Consider the following 14,796-nt stretch of genomic DNA (forward strand, 5'->3'; position numbering starts at 1 on the left):
TCTTTTGTAAATGAATTATTAACATCTTACTTTATCTAATGTTTGTAAACTTAGATCAGGTTGTTGACACACTGCTGGTTCCCATGCCCTACTATAATAATCCAGGTTGGTGCAACCTGACAAAAGGGGTCAAAGGTCAGCACTCCTGGACAAACTGTTTCCCCTTAGGTTTTCCTCAGGTGACAGAGTTACAAATAATAGTTAAACTCACGGCACCAGGGAAAGTAATTGTTTATATTCCTACTCCTTTCTTTTAAAAGAAGAGTAATGACACGGGTCCATTAACAATTTATGAAATGATTCTCAGTAAACTAACAACCTTTTGAATGTATCCCTTAGCCCTGAGATGAATTTAACTGGACGTGCCCTGAAGGCATTCATGAATTTGCTGTTATTTATTATGGAGTGATGGCAAGGCAGGTATGGGAGTAGGTAATGTGTTCTTTGGAAGAAGCTGTATATACTGTAAGGTTTATTTAATGCTCATAAATGACAGAATAATCCTTCCTGGTTAATGTAGGGGAAGTTTTTTTTTAATATTGTTTGTGTCAATAACATGGATACATATCTTAACAAATCTACCATTAGGTACGTAGTTTTCATGAACAGAACTAACTAGTACAAGTAAAGCATGCACTACTCTGGGTTTGTCATATATACACAAGTTCATATGAAACCAAAACCAGAACAATCTTTCCTACACAAAATGGCATGTAGGTCATTCCTTGTTATTTCAGTTTCCTTATATCTAAATGATTTAAAAAAAAAAATCCAACAACCTCAAATTAACTTTTTTAAAAGAAAAAGAAAAAAAATAAGAAATTAGAAGTCATGCTCTCATGTGGTATAATTCATTCAGCTGCATGCAAATGAATGTTTATTTCTAATCTTATTACATAAACGAATTATAATAATTTAAATTCCCCTGAAAAATACATGTAGTCACACGGGCAAAGTGCTAATGTGCTGCTTTATTTAAAATAAGGTGAGGGGCTACCTGCTAAGAAACGTGTGAGTTTATATCATGTAAATTTGTTTTAGATTCAATGCAAAATAATCACTGGAAAAAAATTTTTAAACACACTTCTTTTAGATCACCTACATTTACCCCCACACGGCTTTCTGTGTGACAAAAACATTGTGCAATTTCCTTCTTTTGTGTGTCGCTTTATGTAGCAGTTATAAGCAAGTCAATGTAAAAAATAAACTAATAAGGATAAAAAATGAGATAATTCAATAATACTAAAAAGCTGGTTAAGAATCAGAATGTAATAAGTAACAACAGATAGATTACTTGGTTTGCTAACACAATGAGGCTGAAGAGGTGAAAAAACACACACTGTATAACCATTACCATAACTTTTTGTGCCTTTTATTCCAGCTTTACCTCTGACTTACTACCTAACTACTATACTGCCTGCTCCTTTATATATTATTTTCTTGTTAGTGCATATCGCAACTATTGTCCTCTTTGCCACGTTTTGTTGCACTCTGCAGTGTGCTAAGAGTTTTGTAACTGAAATTCATCAGCAGCTGTGTATGCATGATTGTTGACAGAGAAGCTAGATTGCCAAATTCCAGATAAATTGCATATTGTTCGACTCTGTGACTTTGTTTATGAATTCTAGTTTTAATTAGTAGAGGCTATCACTGACGCGTGTAGCTTCACTTTACTGTATGTTTTACACTAATTTTGAAACTCCTTTAACAATGCATGAACCCGCTTAGATGTTTAAAATGGATATGATACTTTCGAAACTGTGAAAAGTCTGATGCAGAAGGGGGGAGGGAGGGTATTCAGCAACTGCTCAAAGTGAGAACAAAGAGAACAATTTCAAATTTGAAGTTATCTTGTCCCAAGTTGAAATCTTGTCACAGTCTCCTTGAGAATAAACTGATATTGAGCATAGCTACATATTGAGTCCTAGCCACTATAAATATTACACAGGTTCACTTTCCCCTGCCCAAGCTGGGTCTGAACAGTTCTTTCAGTAAAGAAGTAGCTCAGAAAGGTGTAACACAGCTAAAGAGTGACTTTGCAAAGACACTGTTCTTTTTCATAACGGCAACTTTGTAAGTCATATTTTAATGACTTCAAGTGTTGGAGGCTTGCCTGAATATTTTCTACAGTAACTTGGAAACAGGTTTTCAGCATCCACATTTTTTGGCTATTTAGCTGTCCAAGGTCACTGAAATATCACACGCTGAATCTGTTTTGAGATGATTTTCAGTTTAAATTAGCACGGTCCTCAGCAGTTCTTTTGTTGTTCCACGCTTTACCCAAATCAGGCATCATTTCTGCAGAATGAACCGAAAGCCAAATTATCTTATCTACCTTTCATCTTCCAAATTTTTTCATCTGCATCACATTTTATTTGAGATTAAAGTAGGGCTGTGTCTTTGTGCAGCACTAATTGCCATAGAGCTTCGGTAATTAAAGGACAATAAAGCCTTAGTAGTAATTAGTTTCTCTTGTTTGGTTGCTAGCCCATCAATTGTGCTTCAATAATACTGATCATTAGCATGCGCCTGGGCAGTGAGGGATGCTGGGAAAGGAGCCCTGCACACACAGCACTCCACATTCCATTCCCATGAAGCCATGGCACAGAGCCATGTGGTTAACCCTTTGTGTGCCGGGCCGTGGCAGGACGTGCCTACCAGTGTAGGGCCCTCACTGTTAAATAAAGAGGTTGCACTGCAGCATAATAGACCTGCTGGAATAATGACCGGCTTTTTGAATTTCAGAAGGTTGGGAACATAAGAACTGCAGCAGTGGGCAGATGCTGCTGTCACGGTTTGTGTGAAAACAATTACACCCTTCCTCTGTGTTACATGCGCCCTTATTCACATGCAGGTTCACCTAATGAAAGCCTGTCTGCAGCACTATAAAGACTGATAAAGAGTCCAGATTATCACTGTTTTAATGCAGATGCATCCCAAAAAGGATCAAATTAGGTATCTTTAAAGTGAACAGCAAAACAAGAGGACTGAAGAACATTTCTGTGCAGGCACGGTGTATGGATTGTGCTGTAAACTGTGGCATAGTAATAACGCCAGGCAGCAGAAAATGTGCTCTGTTCTGTACTTTGCCTTGACATGATTGAAAGACAATGGTCCCATGGATAGGCCATTTCAACATCAAATGTGCATGCACATCACAGGGCAAGGGTGTGCTATCCATCACATTCAGTGAGCTGTCAGATACAGCTCTCACAAGCCTAGCTAGTCTCCATACACATTTGCAACTGTGTGGCAATACAAGATTAAACCTCCTTGTACTTATTCCACTCTCAGCACTCCATATCTTATACACCTACAAGGCAGCATCTTTGTATTGCATTGTTGTCTACTTTTTAATGTTTCTGGGTATATTTTTGCAAAACACTATATAGACCCTACATAGATAAACATTTTAATCCCTGTTTCAACACCGAAAACTGTATAAAACTTTAATAAAAAACGAATACAATAAATCAGAAGATGGGCATACATGTACATTCGTACTGCTTTGGAGGGTGATGGGTCTTTATATAGGCTATAATGGAGGCTATAATGGAGTGATATATATATTGTAAAGCTCAAGGAGCTTTACAATGTCTAAAGCAGATGAAAAATGAAAATACACAAAAAACATGATCGAACTACAGAAAGACTGTGCAATCTCCTCCCTTCCGCCTTGGCACAATAACCCAAATGGAAGCCTTTATGAAGCTCTGATGGAAGCAGAGTGCGCTTTATAATGCACGTTCGTGCACACTACTACATTTCCAGCTAATCAGAAGCGCGCAGTTGCAGAAAGGAGAGCGGTTGCCAAGGCAGCCACCAATCTCCCCTCCCCCTTCTCCCTCCGTTCCTCTTTCCCGTTTATTATCGGCAGAGGTCGCATGGCAGAGGGAAGTCCAACCACTTCTGTACTGGAACCAATGCAAGAATATGCACCTCCATAACAAAGCCTGTATGGAGTCCTGAGAGCGGCGGGACAGGACAGGCTGCAGGTTTGCGGGCTGCTGTTCAGCTTTTAGAAATACCCAGTAAGACAGGATCTAAGTTGGATGTTTGCATTGTTTTGCCAGCACGTGTGTTATCTGTGAATTTGTACTCTCGCTTTTGAGTGAGTGACTGAGTGAGTGAGTGAGTGAGTGTTTCGCATCCCGGTGCGGGGCTCTGAGGAGGACTGCGCATCACTTAGAGTTGGTGCCGAAGTTCGGCCGCGAACGGATAGGAGGGAAGAGTGCGCCGAGTAAAACTCCCTCACTTCTTTTCGTCTCTCCCGCTTTGGCGCTGTGTTTGCCAGGACAATAGTACGTCAAAGACGCTGAAAGTGATTTCATGCCTTCAGTCTCGCACAGTCTGAGATGGACGTGAGATTTTATCCTGCGCCCCCGGCAAATGTGGGTTCATGCTCCCTACCGACTGATCCAAGTTGCCTGAGCTCGTTGGACTATTATCACACGAACAAGGTAAATAACTATTTGTGTAGTCTCGTGCACTGAAACGATGTCTCACCTGTCTGTCTGCACGTTCACGCAATAAAAATGCGTGTTTTGGAGGCGTTTTATACAGAGGCGCCCACTTGCTCCGAACGCACCTGGGTCAGGGTGCACTGGTTTTAATCTAGTGCGGAGCAAGACTGTCACAATTTATATTACTTACTTTAGAGTTAAACTTGTAATCTTTTCTGTTTTCGTGTTTTTTTTTTTTATGTGCGGCACAACTTTTCTTTTTTCTTTTGCAAGCATGTTTATTGTGTTGTTTTCTCGGTGAAACTGCAGTTGAATTTTGCGCAAAGCTAACATTAAGTGTCCCACCCGATGTGGAATACCAGGGACTGTATAGAATCCATACTGCCCCGCTCTGCTCTCTGAATCCAACATTATCTTCCCTCTCAATGATTTCTTATGGCTTACATGGTTTTTCCGCTGGGAGTTCCGCGATTAAATGGATCCGTGCCAGTAATGTACCGTTAATTACTTTGCAACGAGAAACCACAGTCTGGCTTGTACAAGTATCCCTCTTCTCTCCTTCAGTTTTGACACCCGCGCCTTTAGCCTTGTGAACTGCACTGACCCGAGTGAGGGAGCAGGTGGCATTTAAAACAACATTATGAATATTTTGCTGTTTGACATTTTCCAAAACTACGAAGCAGAGAAATAAATCAGCCCATGAAAGAAAGACTTAGCAGTGTAAAAACAACAACAAAAAAAGACTAAACAAAAAAACAAACAAATCCAGAAGCTGGAAAAACACTAGAACTCCAAATGTATTCAACTGAAAAGCTGCCATGAGAGATAAAAACACCACAAAGGAAGAAGAGATTACAGGTGACGTACTAATAAGTACCGCAAAGTGAACGTATGGCCCGTGGAAGTACTAGCAAAACAATTTTTAAACTGCCTAATTTACAGCTTCCGCTAGTGTTAACAGCATCTCAGCCATCTGCAATCACTGAATAAGAGTTTGTTGTTTTCACTCACCGTGCTTGGAATATTACAAATCACCAGGCTCAGGATGCTGACCTGCTGCTGTATACTTCTTATAAGGCAACGGTGCTTTGGAGCTCTTTGGCTTTCTCAAATAAAACACGGCTTTCAGGTATGACAATGAGGGAAATCATGCAAAAGACAGTTGGGGATGTTTTACTTTCACTGTGTGGGCAATGGAAAATCTTTGTAACTGACAGGGACATTCCAGTAATCAAGTGTAGATACATAGATACAAAAAATAAACAAAAAACAGCACAACAGTAATCTTTGTTAAGGTTTGATCACACAACGCCCAAGTGTCAAAGACAGATAAAGCGAACTGGACTTGGTTTTTATAAGCGCCTCCCATTTGATCACAAATAAGGTCCATATAAAGCTTTTATCGATACACCTGTGACACAAAAATGGGCCCATATAACTGTCTCCTCTGCACAGGCTATCTTTTTTTGTAGGTCAAATGAATTGAGATCATCCACCATGCGGATAATCCTAAGAATATGCTGATATCCAGGCACTGCATGAATCTCGGAAACAAAGCCAGTTGATATTAAACGATATAAAGAGCTTTCGCAGAGGAGAAACCAACTATTGTCACTTAGACATAAAGTGTGGTGGCCCTTGAAAATACAAGTGTTCATTTGAATTATTGAAATCCCCCTCACTGCCTTTACTTGGGTTTCTTTCCACCAGGGGAGGAATAATTTGTTATCATCACATGTGTAACACTAACTACCTTCACTAGCAATGCAAATGAGGCAGGCCCCAGCAGGGATCATTTGGTGTCCTGTTGACACAGTGCACAAGGTCAAGTTCCTTTCCTCAAGCACTTGTCAAAGCGACTGCGGCATAAAACAGACATCAGATTTGTTGTGTAGGTACTTTATCTACAGATCACATCGCCTGCTGCTAACCATCTCTGACAAAATTGGTTGGCCAGTTTCAAATCCCATCCCGTGTCTCTTTCTTAAGCTACGCACAGAGCCAAAAAAAAGGCTAATCATAGCATTGAGGTCAATTGTTTTGAAGGGCTTACTTTGCATATTCATGCGGGTATTTTGGTTTGTAGTTGAATTTGTTGGTGGATTTGTTGGCTTTCAGTTTAGCTCAAATATATTCAGTTGGGATTATTATTATTGGAAAAGATTCAAAATAATTTGAATAAAAAGAAACACCAGATGCGATTTAGCATTATTTTTCTATGGCTGCTTTTTTTCCCTTTTTTTTTTTTAAAGCAATTTACAGTCTGAGAAAACATTTCTCCTTTTATCGCTGTGAAATTAATGGTGTTAATCTGAGTCACGCACGAGTTTAATTGGATAAAATGAGCATGTGTTTGTATTTTAGCTGTTTATTTGCAAACCTCTTTTTTTGTGTGCTGCTGTTGCTGCTGACTCAATTTGGATACTGTGTGCGGACACGAGCTGAGTTTAACTTTCTGTGACTTCCAGGGCACACGTGCTCCTGTCATGCTTTCGACCTTTGTGATGTTGCTCATTTGGAGCCGTCGTTGGTTTCATTCATGTTTCAGTGCATGTTCTAGGTCAGGTGTTTCTTAGTCTTTCTGTAACATCTTCCAATATGACAGTGCATAAATCACTTCTGTTAAATTGGCAGTGTTGTCCGCATTTTGCAGGTAGGAAAAGTTTTCCAAGGTTTTGGAGCAGTTATCTTTAATTATCCATTAAAAAACATGAATCATCTGCTAACCAAATCAGTTTGTGGTAAGGCTGTGTTTACTGATCCATTGTTCAGTGGAAAAAAACAGAGGGTATAAAAGCAAAAAAAAATGCACCGAGAAGGTACTTTAAGTGCAGATTGAGGTGATTCACAAAGGTCTATAAATAACCTTGAAGATATCTAGCTCAGTACTTTCAATACTCCCTTTATTTCACTGTGAGAGTCTGTGTTATTACTGGGGTGAACTCCCACAGCCAGGGAGAAATCACACAAAATAATACCATTACAAAAGCTTTGTGCTCTGATGGTGATATGAAACTGTACCATGTTTTTAATGCTGTCAGCTTCCTGACAGACTGCAAGGCACAGACATTACTCATATATGCTGTGCACAAATTTGCAGTGTAGTAAGCACCGAAAGTAAACAGATACATCTTGTCGTATACAACATGTCCAACTGTAATTGTACTGCGGCTATTCGTTTGTCCAGCACTTTTGGTTTGCTCTGTGAAATGGGAACACAGTGTCTGCTCCATTATTTGAATAGCTTAATCAAACATTGCTGACTGCTGCTGCTTCTGCTGCCGCTGCTGCTGCTGTAGCTGGAGTGAGGTGCTGCCTACAATATAGCAATAGAGTGCAGAGATAGTAAGGCCTGTGTTTATACACTCAGGCCCCACCCAGCTCATATATCCTCCCAACAACTGATATCTGGTTAGATAGAGCAGAACTGAAGAGCAGGCTTTGTTAGTTGGTGGTCTCCCCTGCCTCAGATAAGCTGGGGAATGATGCGCTCCATTTGAATGCCTTATCTCAGTTTTATTTTTTATTATAGGACTACCTTGTCTGTGCTGTGCAAAGGTTTGATTACTTTGCATTAACATAGTCAGCGAGCTTCCATCAACTGATCATCCTCAACTGAAACAAGCTCTTGAATAAACACTGTTCATGAATTTACGGTTCATTTTGCCTCAATCTACTAGGGGCTATTTTTAATAACTTAAGTACTTAAAGATGGCTGACAAATTAGCCAGTGCCTGTAATGCTGGCTGTAGTGCCCGCTCATGTTGAGCAGTGTTTTCACTGTTGTAATAAACTCTGTGGTATGTGACAGAGAGGCAGAAAGGGAGAATCAAAGGATGAGCGTGAGTCAAATGGGTTGAAGTAATCAGTGGCCCAGTGTGGGGACACTGTGAGTGTGTGTGTGTGTGTGCCCGTGCATGCTAACTCGGGGCCATTCAAGCGTTTTGCTGACTACAGAATCACAATCACAATTGCTTTCATAGCCCTGTGCAGAGGAAGGCCATGCATACCACAGTAAGGGCCGGTGACACACAGCGAACAGGGGCAGAGCAAAAACAGCTACTAAATCATATTCTCCCTGCCCCGACACACAGAGGAGGTTTTAATAGGGATTCCAACCATCTGAAATCATTTCAATAAAACTGGAATTGGCTCTGACAGTGGCTGAGTCACAGGACCCAGAGTATGGCACAGATATTTCTTGCCATATGATCTTTTTGTTTCATAAGCGACTTTGCTGGACAAGTCTTCTTCCCAAATAAACGCAAGATGCCTGCATTGGTTGTTTTCTGCTTTTTTTGCCAGCTGTGTTTTGGATGGATTTTGACAGATTAAGGAAATGAGACACACGATGATACACGGCTTTAAAATGCCGCATGTTTCTTGGTTTGGCCCTTAAAATGTAGTCGTTGTGTTTGATCTAGGTTATGAGTGTCACAGTATGATTGTGTGAGTGGTGAGGGTGGGGGTGTGGGGGTTCCCTGTGCTAATTATTGGCAATGGCAGCACTAAGCTACTTTCTCGTTGGGGGGCACCAGTGCATCCCCCTCAGCGTCTGTTACAATAATTAAGACCAGCCGCCCCGCTGCAGTGTGCTTACATTTGTCTGCCCGGGCCTTCCCATGGGGCAATGCGATGGCATTCTTATTCTTATTCTTATGGCAGAAGAAGGAGAAAGAAAAAGAAACAGAGCCAGCACCTGCTGCAGAGTAGGCCCCTGGGTGTTTAGTTAAATGTTGATTATGTTTGTTAATGGCTGAAAACACATTTAGAAGATGCGTAGGGTGGGGGAGTGCTCTATTTGTCTATCTGTATTGGTGACAGAGTTCATTGTGGGTTTATATTTAATAAACTTGCAGCTGTTTCAGCTGGAAAAGCTACACTGAAAAAAATGTAAAGGAGTGCAAAAATGTGCCTTGAAATGATTAAAGAGTTACGTATTTAATCAGTTAAGTCGTGCATCCAGAAAACAATCCCTCTGTTCTCTGGTTGTGTGAAAAAGGACTTGTCTTCCTTCTTTTACATCACTGTAAATGTGACGTTGTGTAAATGTTGCTTTTTGACTTTGGCTGACTGTGGCGTGGGTCTCTCACTAATCACAGGGTTGGCAGTTCAATTTCCCGCTCCTCCTGTCTTTATATCTTTGTCACACATAATAAACACATGCTTCTGACAGACAAGGGACAAGAAGAAGTAGTCACAGTCGGGGGAAAAGAGGAAAGAAAGTAAAGACATGATCACATGGGTTTATCAACCCGGACTTGCTGTAATCGTCTGCGTCCAATTCAGTAAGCAGACCATAGAGCCACCGAGGTAATCAAACTGTGGCTCATTCTTCCTCTTCAAGAGCTAATGATGAGCTCCACGATCGTTTACAGTGGACAGAAAACAAAGCACAACAGAAAGTACAGAGGTAATAGTTTTTTAGTGGCTTTTTTTTCAGCGCTTTTCGTTTAGGTAATGGGATGGGATTTTCCTAAAATAGAGAAAAAGGGAAAAGTTTCTATAGAGTGATGGAAAAAGAAATGGCTAGAGATAGACGTTTAAGAAATAAGAGGGTAGGCAGATCAGAGGAAGCTTGTGGATTGTGAAAAGGGAGGGAAGGCTAAAGAAAGAGGCCCTGTCTTTGTGTTGTCGACCTATTTAGTCTCATGCTGGCCGTGAGCCATGCTGATGAGTGATGTCGCTAAGAAAAACAAACAGAGGATAGAAAAGTAGGATTTTGGAAATTATGACATATGGTCAGTGGTGTTGCTGCTATTGGGGACTGTCTGCATGTTCGCTAGGCTTCAGCAACCTCATAGCAGCTCAGCAAACTTGTTAACACACAGGAAAGGGAAACTTGAGCGGATCTTTTTATAGAATTGTTAATAACACAGTAGACAGTAGTGAAAAACCATAGCCTAAAGCAGCACTTACTGGCACAACCCACGTGAACCAAGCAAGAATATGTGTATGCATATGCCTGCATGCTTTTATGTACATTGCTGGTGGAACATGTAGTCAGGGTTTTTCACATGCAAGTAAAGAATTCAACATTTTGCCCAAAAGTAGCAGGGGTAGTGTACCTTGTACTTAAACTACATAAACTTAAGCTCATTTTGCACTGAATGCTAGCCAGTCAATGTTATCTTATCTTATTATCAGATCATTACTAGTGAAATACAAGCAGGGTCAGCACAGTGGTGCAGTGGTAAGCACTGTGGCCTCACAGCATGAAGGTGCTGGGTTTAAATACACTGTCCTGCTGTGGTCTTTCTGTTTCAAGTTTGCATATGCTCTCTGTATGTGCACGAGTTCTCTCCAGGTGTTTCGGCTTCCTCCCGCAGTCCAGAGACATGCATGCTGGTGTAAATGTGAGTGTGCTAGCCGTGTGATAGACTGGTGACCCATACAGGGTGAACCCCGCCTCTCCGTCTATGGCAGCTGGGAAAGGGATTTAAGTGTTGTTGGCTCAGAGGGTGTGCTAATTTTAACCACTTTATATATTCTTGGGTAGTTTGATGCCTAAGAGTATATAATTTTTTTTAACTCATAAAGCTACTTCCTTTAAAGTTAAAACGAAAAAGCCAGTTCACGTATTGAAAACCAAGTTTAAAGGCCTACAAGGGATGGTGTAATAGTTTTACACTAATGATGGGGAATTTGATGATTTAAATTGTGGGTCAACCTAAATGTTAATAAAAACCTCTTTGCCCTATGCTTTTCTTAATGAAATGCCTTTCCTCATTATTTTGTTTTGTAATTTTGTGAGTATTGTATTTTAGTGTCTTGCATCTAACACAATAAATAAGTGTTTTTCTTTGGGTCAAGGACCTTTTAGCTCTAATTGATTTCTTTTTTTAAACCCTGAGATATCACGTGCCTTGGTTGGGCTTTTGCACTTTAATATATTTGTTGCTGCACTTAAAAAGCAACAAGTGCAGTGTGGTTACGAACTTTGCAAAGCGAGTGTCACAACGAGAAACAAGTGTTTGTGGCAGCGGGGCAGGAAAAGCAAGTGAAACTGAGAGATGGTCATGTTTTATTAAGCCTGATAATGCAGCCTAATCTGTGGCTTGGGTTACACATTGCTTTGTGGGTAATTAGAGATCATGTCGTATGCCTGGCCTGCTGAATAATTGCACTCCGCCCTAATCCCCTCCTATCCGCCTTTCACCCGGCACCTCGCTGCTTCTCTCTCTTCATTCTCTCCCTCACGCTCCTAAAATCCTACATGCTTCCATAAGAGCTGCCGTCTTGTCAAGGAAATGCACAAATAAGCAAACATAGCAGCCATATTTCAGGTAGCTAGTCATCCGAAAGTTACCTTGCTGTAAAAGACTTGAAAATGTGCTTATGTGCTTAGAATTCAATAGGAGGAAGTCAACAGTAGAGCACTTTGTGGTTTGCTTTGTGGAACTTGTTAGATGAATGACTAATGCCTCCTGGCAAGTGCCCCAGGTTTACTATTACCAAAACAATGGCACTTGATACAGAGCACCGTAGCCCTGGTTTTCATGCAGACAGGAGCTGCTGTTTTCTTTTAAATCCTAAATGCAGAATGCTCATTCATGCAACATCCCTTGAACACAGAGACGCACACCAAGGAAATTCTCAACGGACACGGTGGCTTGTTGGAAAAAAATCCCACAAATTTCTTTTCACGTGTTGTCCCCAGTTTTCTCATTGTTAAAAACTTAGAAGTGTTTTCCCCCCACTATCTAGATCTATTGCCATTTGTAGAACTGAAACAGTGTTTTGATATGCGCACAGTTAAATAATTGCTGGTCTTACACAGAGCTTGACAGAGCCGTCATTAAACACTGTACATATTTCAGGTAGAAAGTCGCGGATTCTGTTATTGGTATAGATCAAAAGCATCTACTGCCCCCACCGTACACTCAAGAAACCGTACAGGGGTAAAGACAGGAAGAACTGCAGCTTTAAACTATAAACTCTGAGATGAATTCATACAGTGTTTCCCCTGCAATTTTTTTTTTCACGCCTTGTGGTTTGAGCTCAAAATCCCCATTACATTTAAGAATACATGAAAGTAACAAAATAAAACCCACTGTATAGAAACTAAATGCATTTATCGCCTCTGTATCTCAGACAAAACCTCATCCTACAGTATGCGCTCAATGAGTGACTAAAGAAAGTGTGCTAAAAACTCGTCAAATCTTTTCGCTGTGAGTAGAAATGACAGTATAATCACCCCCAAATAAGTCACAGTACTTTAGTAATGTGTGGTTACCCACATGTGTTGCACTCGAGTTATTAATATGCACAGCCACAATAGGAGGGCTCACTAATAATCATTTATCCAGGTCAGGCCAGTCCATTCACACACACACACAGACGCTGGGGTGTCAAATACTGCTGTTTTGTCACAGCTTTCTGCATCTCACAGATATACACAAGGTGTTAGTGTTCTGATGCACCGGGTTACTTCCAGCTTTTCAGGACCCTTGGCATCACATTCAAGACACTGTTTAGGCTTAAGCTTAAATTTTCAAACACCAGGGTTAACGTTGCATATTTTAACTGAAACCACAGTCTCTTTGCAAAGCCCAAACAAGTACTTTTAATGCCTAAACCCTACCCGCGAGTGAAAGCAAAAGAAAAAAAAATCTAGTGAAAACAAAGCGAAAGAACGCGTAAACGCAAATCGGAGAAACTGAGAAACCAACACTTTACAACAGGACTGCAATCTCCCTGCAGTCCAGTGTGTCAAGACACGTTAAAGGACACGTTATTCAATTCAATTTATATTGTGCCAAAGCACGATAAAACCGTACCAATTAGATGACCCCCTTTGAGCAAGCATTTGGTGACACTGGGAATGAAAACCTCCCTTTTAACAGGAAAAAACCTCCGGCATTCGAGGGGAAGGAGACAGGACAAAAGACAAAGTCTGGAAGAGAGAAAGAGATTTACGATAACTAATGATTAAATGCAAAGTGATTTATAAACACAAAGTGAGTGAAAAGAGGTGAATGAAGAAGAAATGCTATTTAACTGTGAAATTAAGTAAACATGAGATACATTGAATCTAGACTTTTGAAGCCAGGGGTCAAACCAAAGCACGTTTGTGTCTGAAAGAACTTTGACCTTGACTTTAGACTCAGTTACAGGATCATTTAGATATTCCCTGACTATACAAACATCCATTTTAAATCGTTGTAATTTTCTAACCTGTGCTATGGGCGAAGTTAGAGATTGTATTGGTTCTCAGTCTTGCTGGAGTTTTAACATCAATATACCCCGTGCTAGTGATAATTCTTTAATATTTTTAGTATCCTCCCACGAGCCTCAAAGCATCAGATTATTCTTCTGTTTGTCAGTATTATTTATTTAAAGGCTAACATGGTGTTTGATGCCTAAAGTGTGGGATCGTGATGCCAGTCTCACAGAATCATTTGATACATTTTGGATGAAACTGTTCACAAAGACTGCCAATATGGGCAATGATTAGGAATGGATAAGTTCCAAAATTAAGACACGTAAGGCCAAGTTGATACCAGGACCACACGCAGATACATGCACGGGGTCAGATAGACTCGTACTTGCTCACTTTTTCTTCTGAAGCCCCACCATGTGCATGCTCGTGGACACACACACGCACGTTTCCCACATAGCTTCAAGGCATTTCATTTCCTCTCCTCCTGAGACAACATCACAATATAATGGGACATGGTGTCACATGACAAGAGCAAGTACATGTAGCGATCAAATCGCTCTTTCAGTCTCACTATAGCTTGAAGGGCAGAACGGTCAGTCGTTACATAAACTAGGGTTGGTTCAATTACAGAAAAATGTGCTTTGTGTCCTTGTCATAAGGAGAGTGATGAAGCACATAAAAAAAAATCCCAGTTTATTGTTGATGTTCCTTCATGGCTTTGGAAAAATTACCTCACTTTCTATATTCACATCCACAGAAACATACAGTATGGACACACACGTATTTAATTTAGGTTTGCCTGCACTACTGAAGTGTCTGCATGGAAACACACCTGCACTGCTACCTTAAAGAGTGACCAGCTGATATTCAGTGTATAAGGAATATGTGCACAAATGGTAATTCCCGTCAGTGAGTAAAGCTTTCCATCCAGAGGAAAGGACAAACTAATACTCAAGAGTGAAATACCAAATGTCCTATATAAGGAAATGAGTGCCTTGAGAAATATAAACTCACCGACATTTGACCTTTTCCCTCCCTTATGAGGCATCCCAAGAAATAATCAAAGACTATCGGGGTTGTGCATTTTCTATGTAGTTTGTAATTTTTCAGTGCTTAACTCACATCATGCTAAACTAAAGTAAGTCTCAAATTGTAGCAAAACAAAAAAGT

General features: G+C 40.5%; 1 protein-coding gene across 5 annotated transcripts in view; it reads left to right on the forward strand.

The window, feature by feature from the left end:
• Positions 1 to 3,877: 3,877 nt before the first annotated feature.
• The window catches only part of LOC308408080 (TOX high mobility group box family member 2-like), an 81,885-nt gene continuing 70,966 nt past the window's right edge, over positions 3,878 to 14,796 (forward strand). For 3 of the 5 annotated variants that reach the window (XM_080900154.1, XM_080900155.1, XM_080900156.1), the window contains exon 1: positions 3,878 to 4,460. In XM_080900154.1, the coding sequence (XP_080756280.1) occupies positions 4,356 to 4,460 (105 nt within the window). In that variant the 5' untranslated portion in view covers positions 3,878 to 4,355. The remainder of the gene's footprint in view (positions 4,461 to 14,796) is intronic. The other 2 variants (XM_080900157.1, XM_080900158.1) reach the window with 1 other exon arrangement.

This window comes from Rhamphochromis sp. 'chilingali' (genome assembly GCF_963969265.1).
Source record: "Rhamphochromis sp. 'chilingali' genome assembly, chromosome: 12".
NCBI lineage: Eukaryota > Metazoa > Chordata > Actinopteri > Cichliformes > Cichlidae > Rhamphochromis > Rhamphochromis sp. 'chilingali'.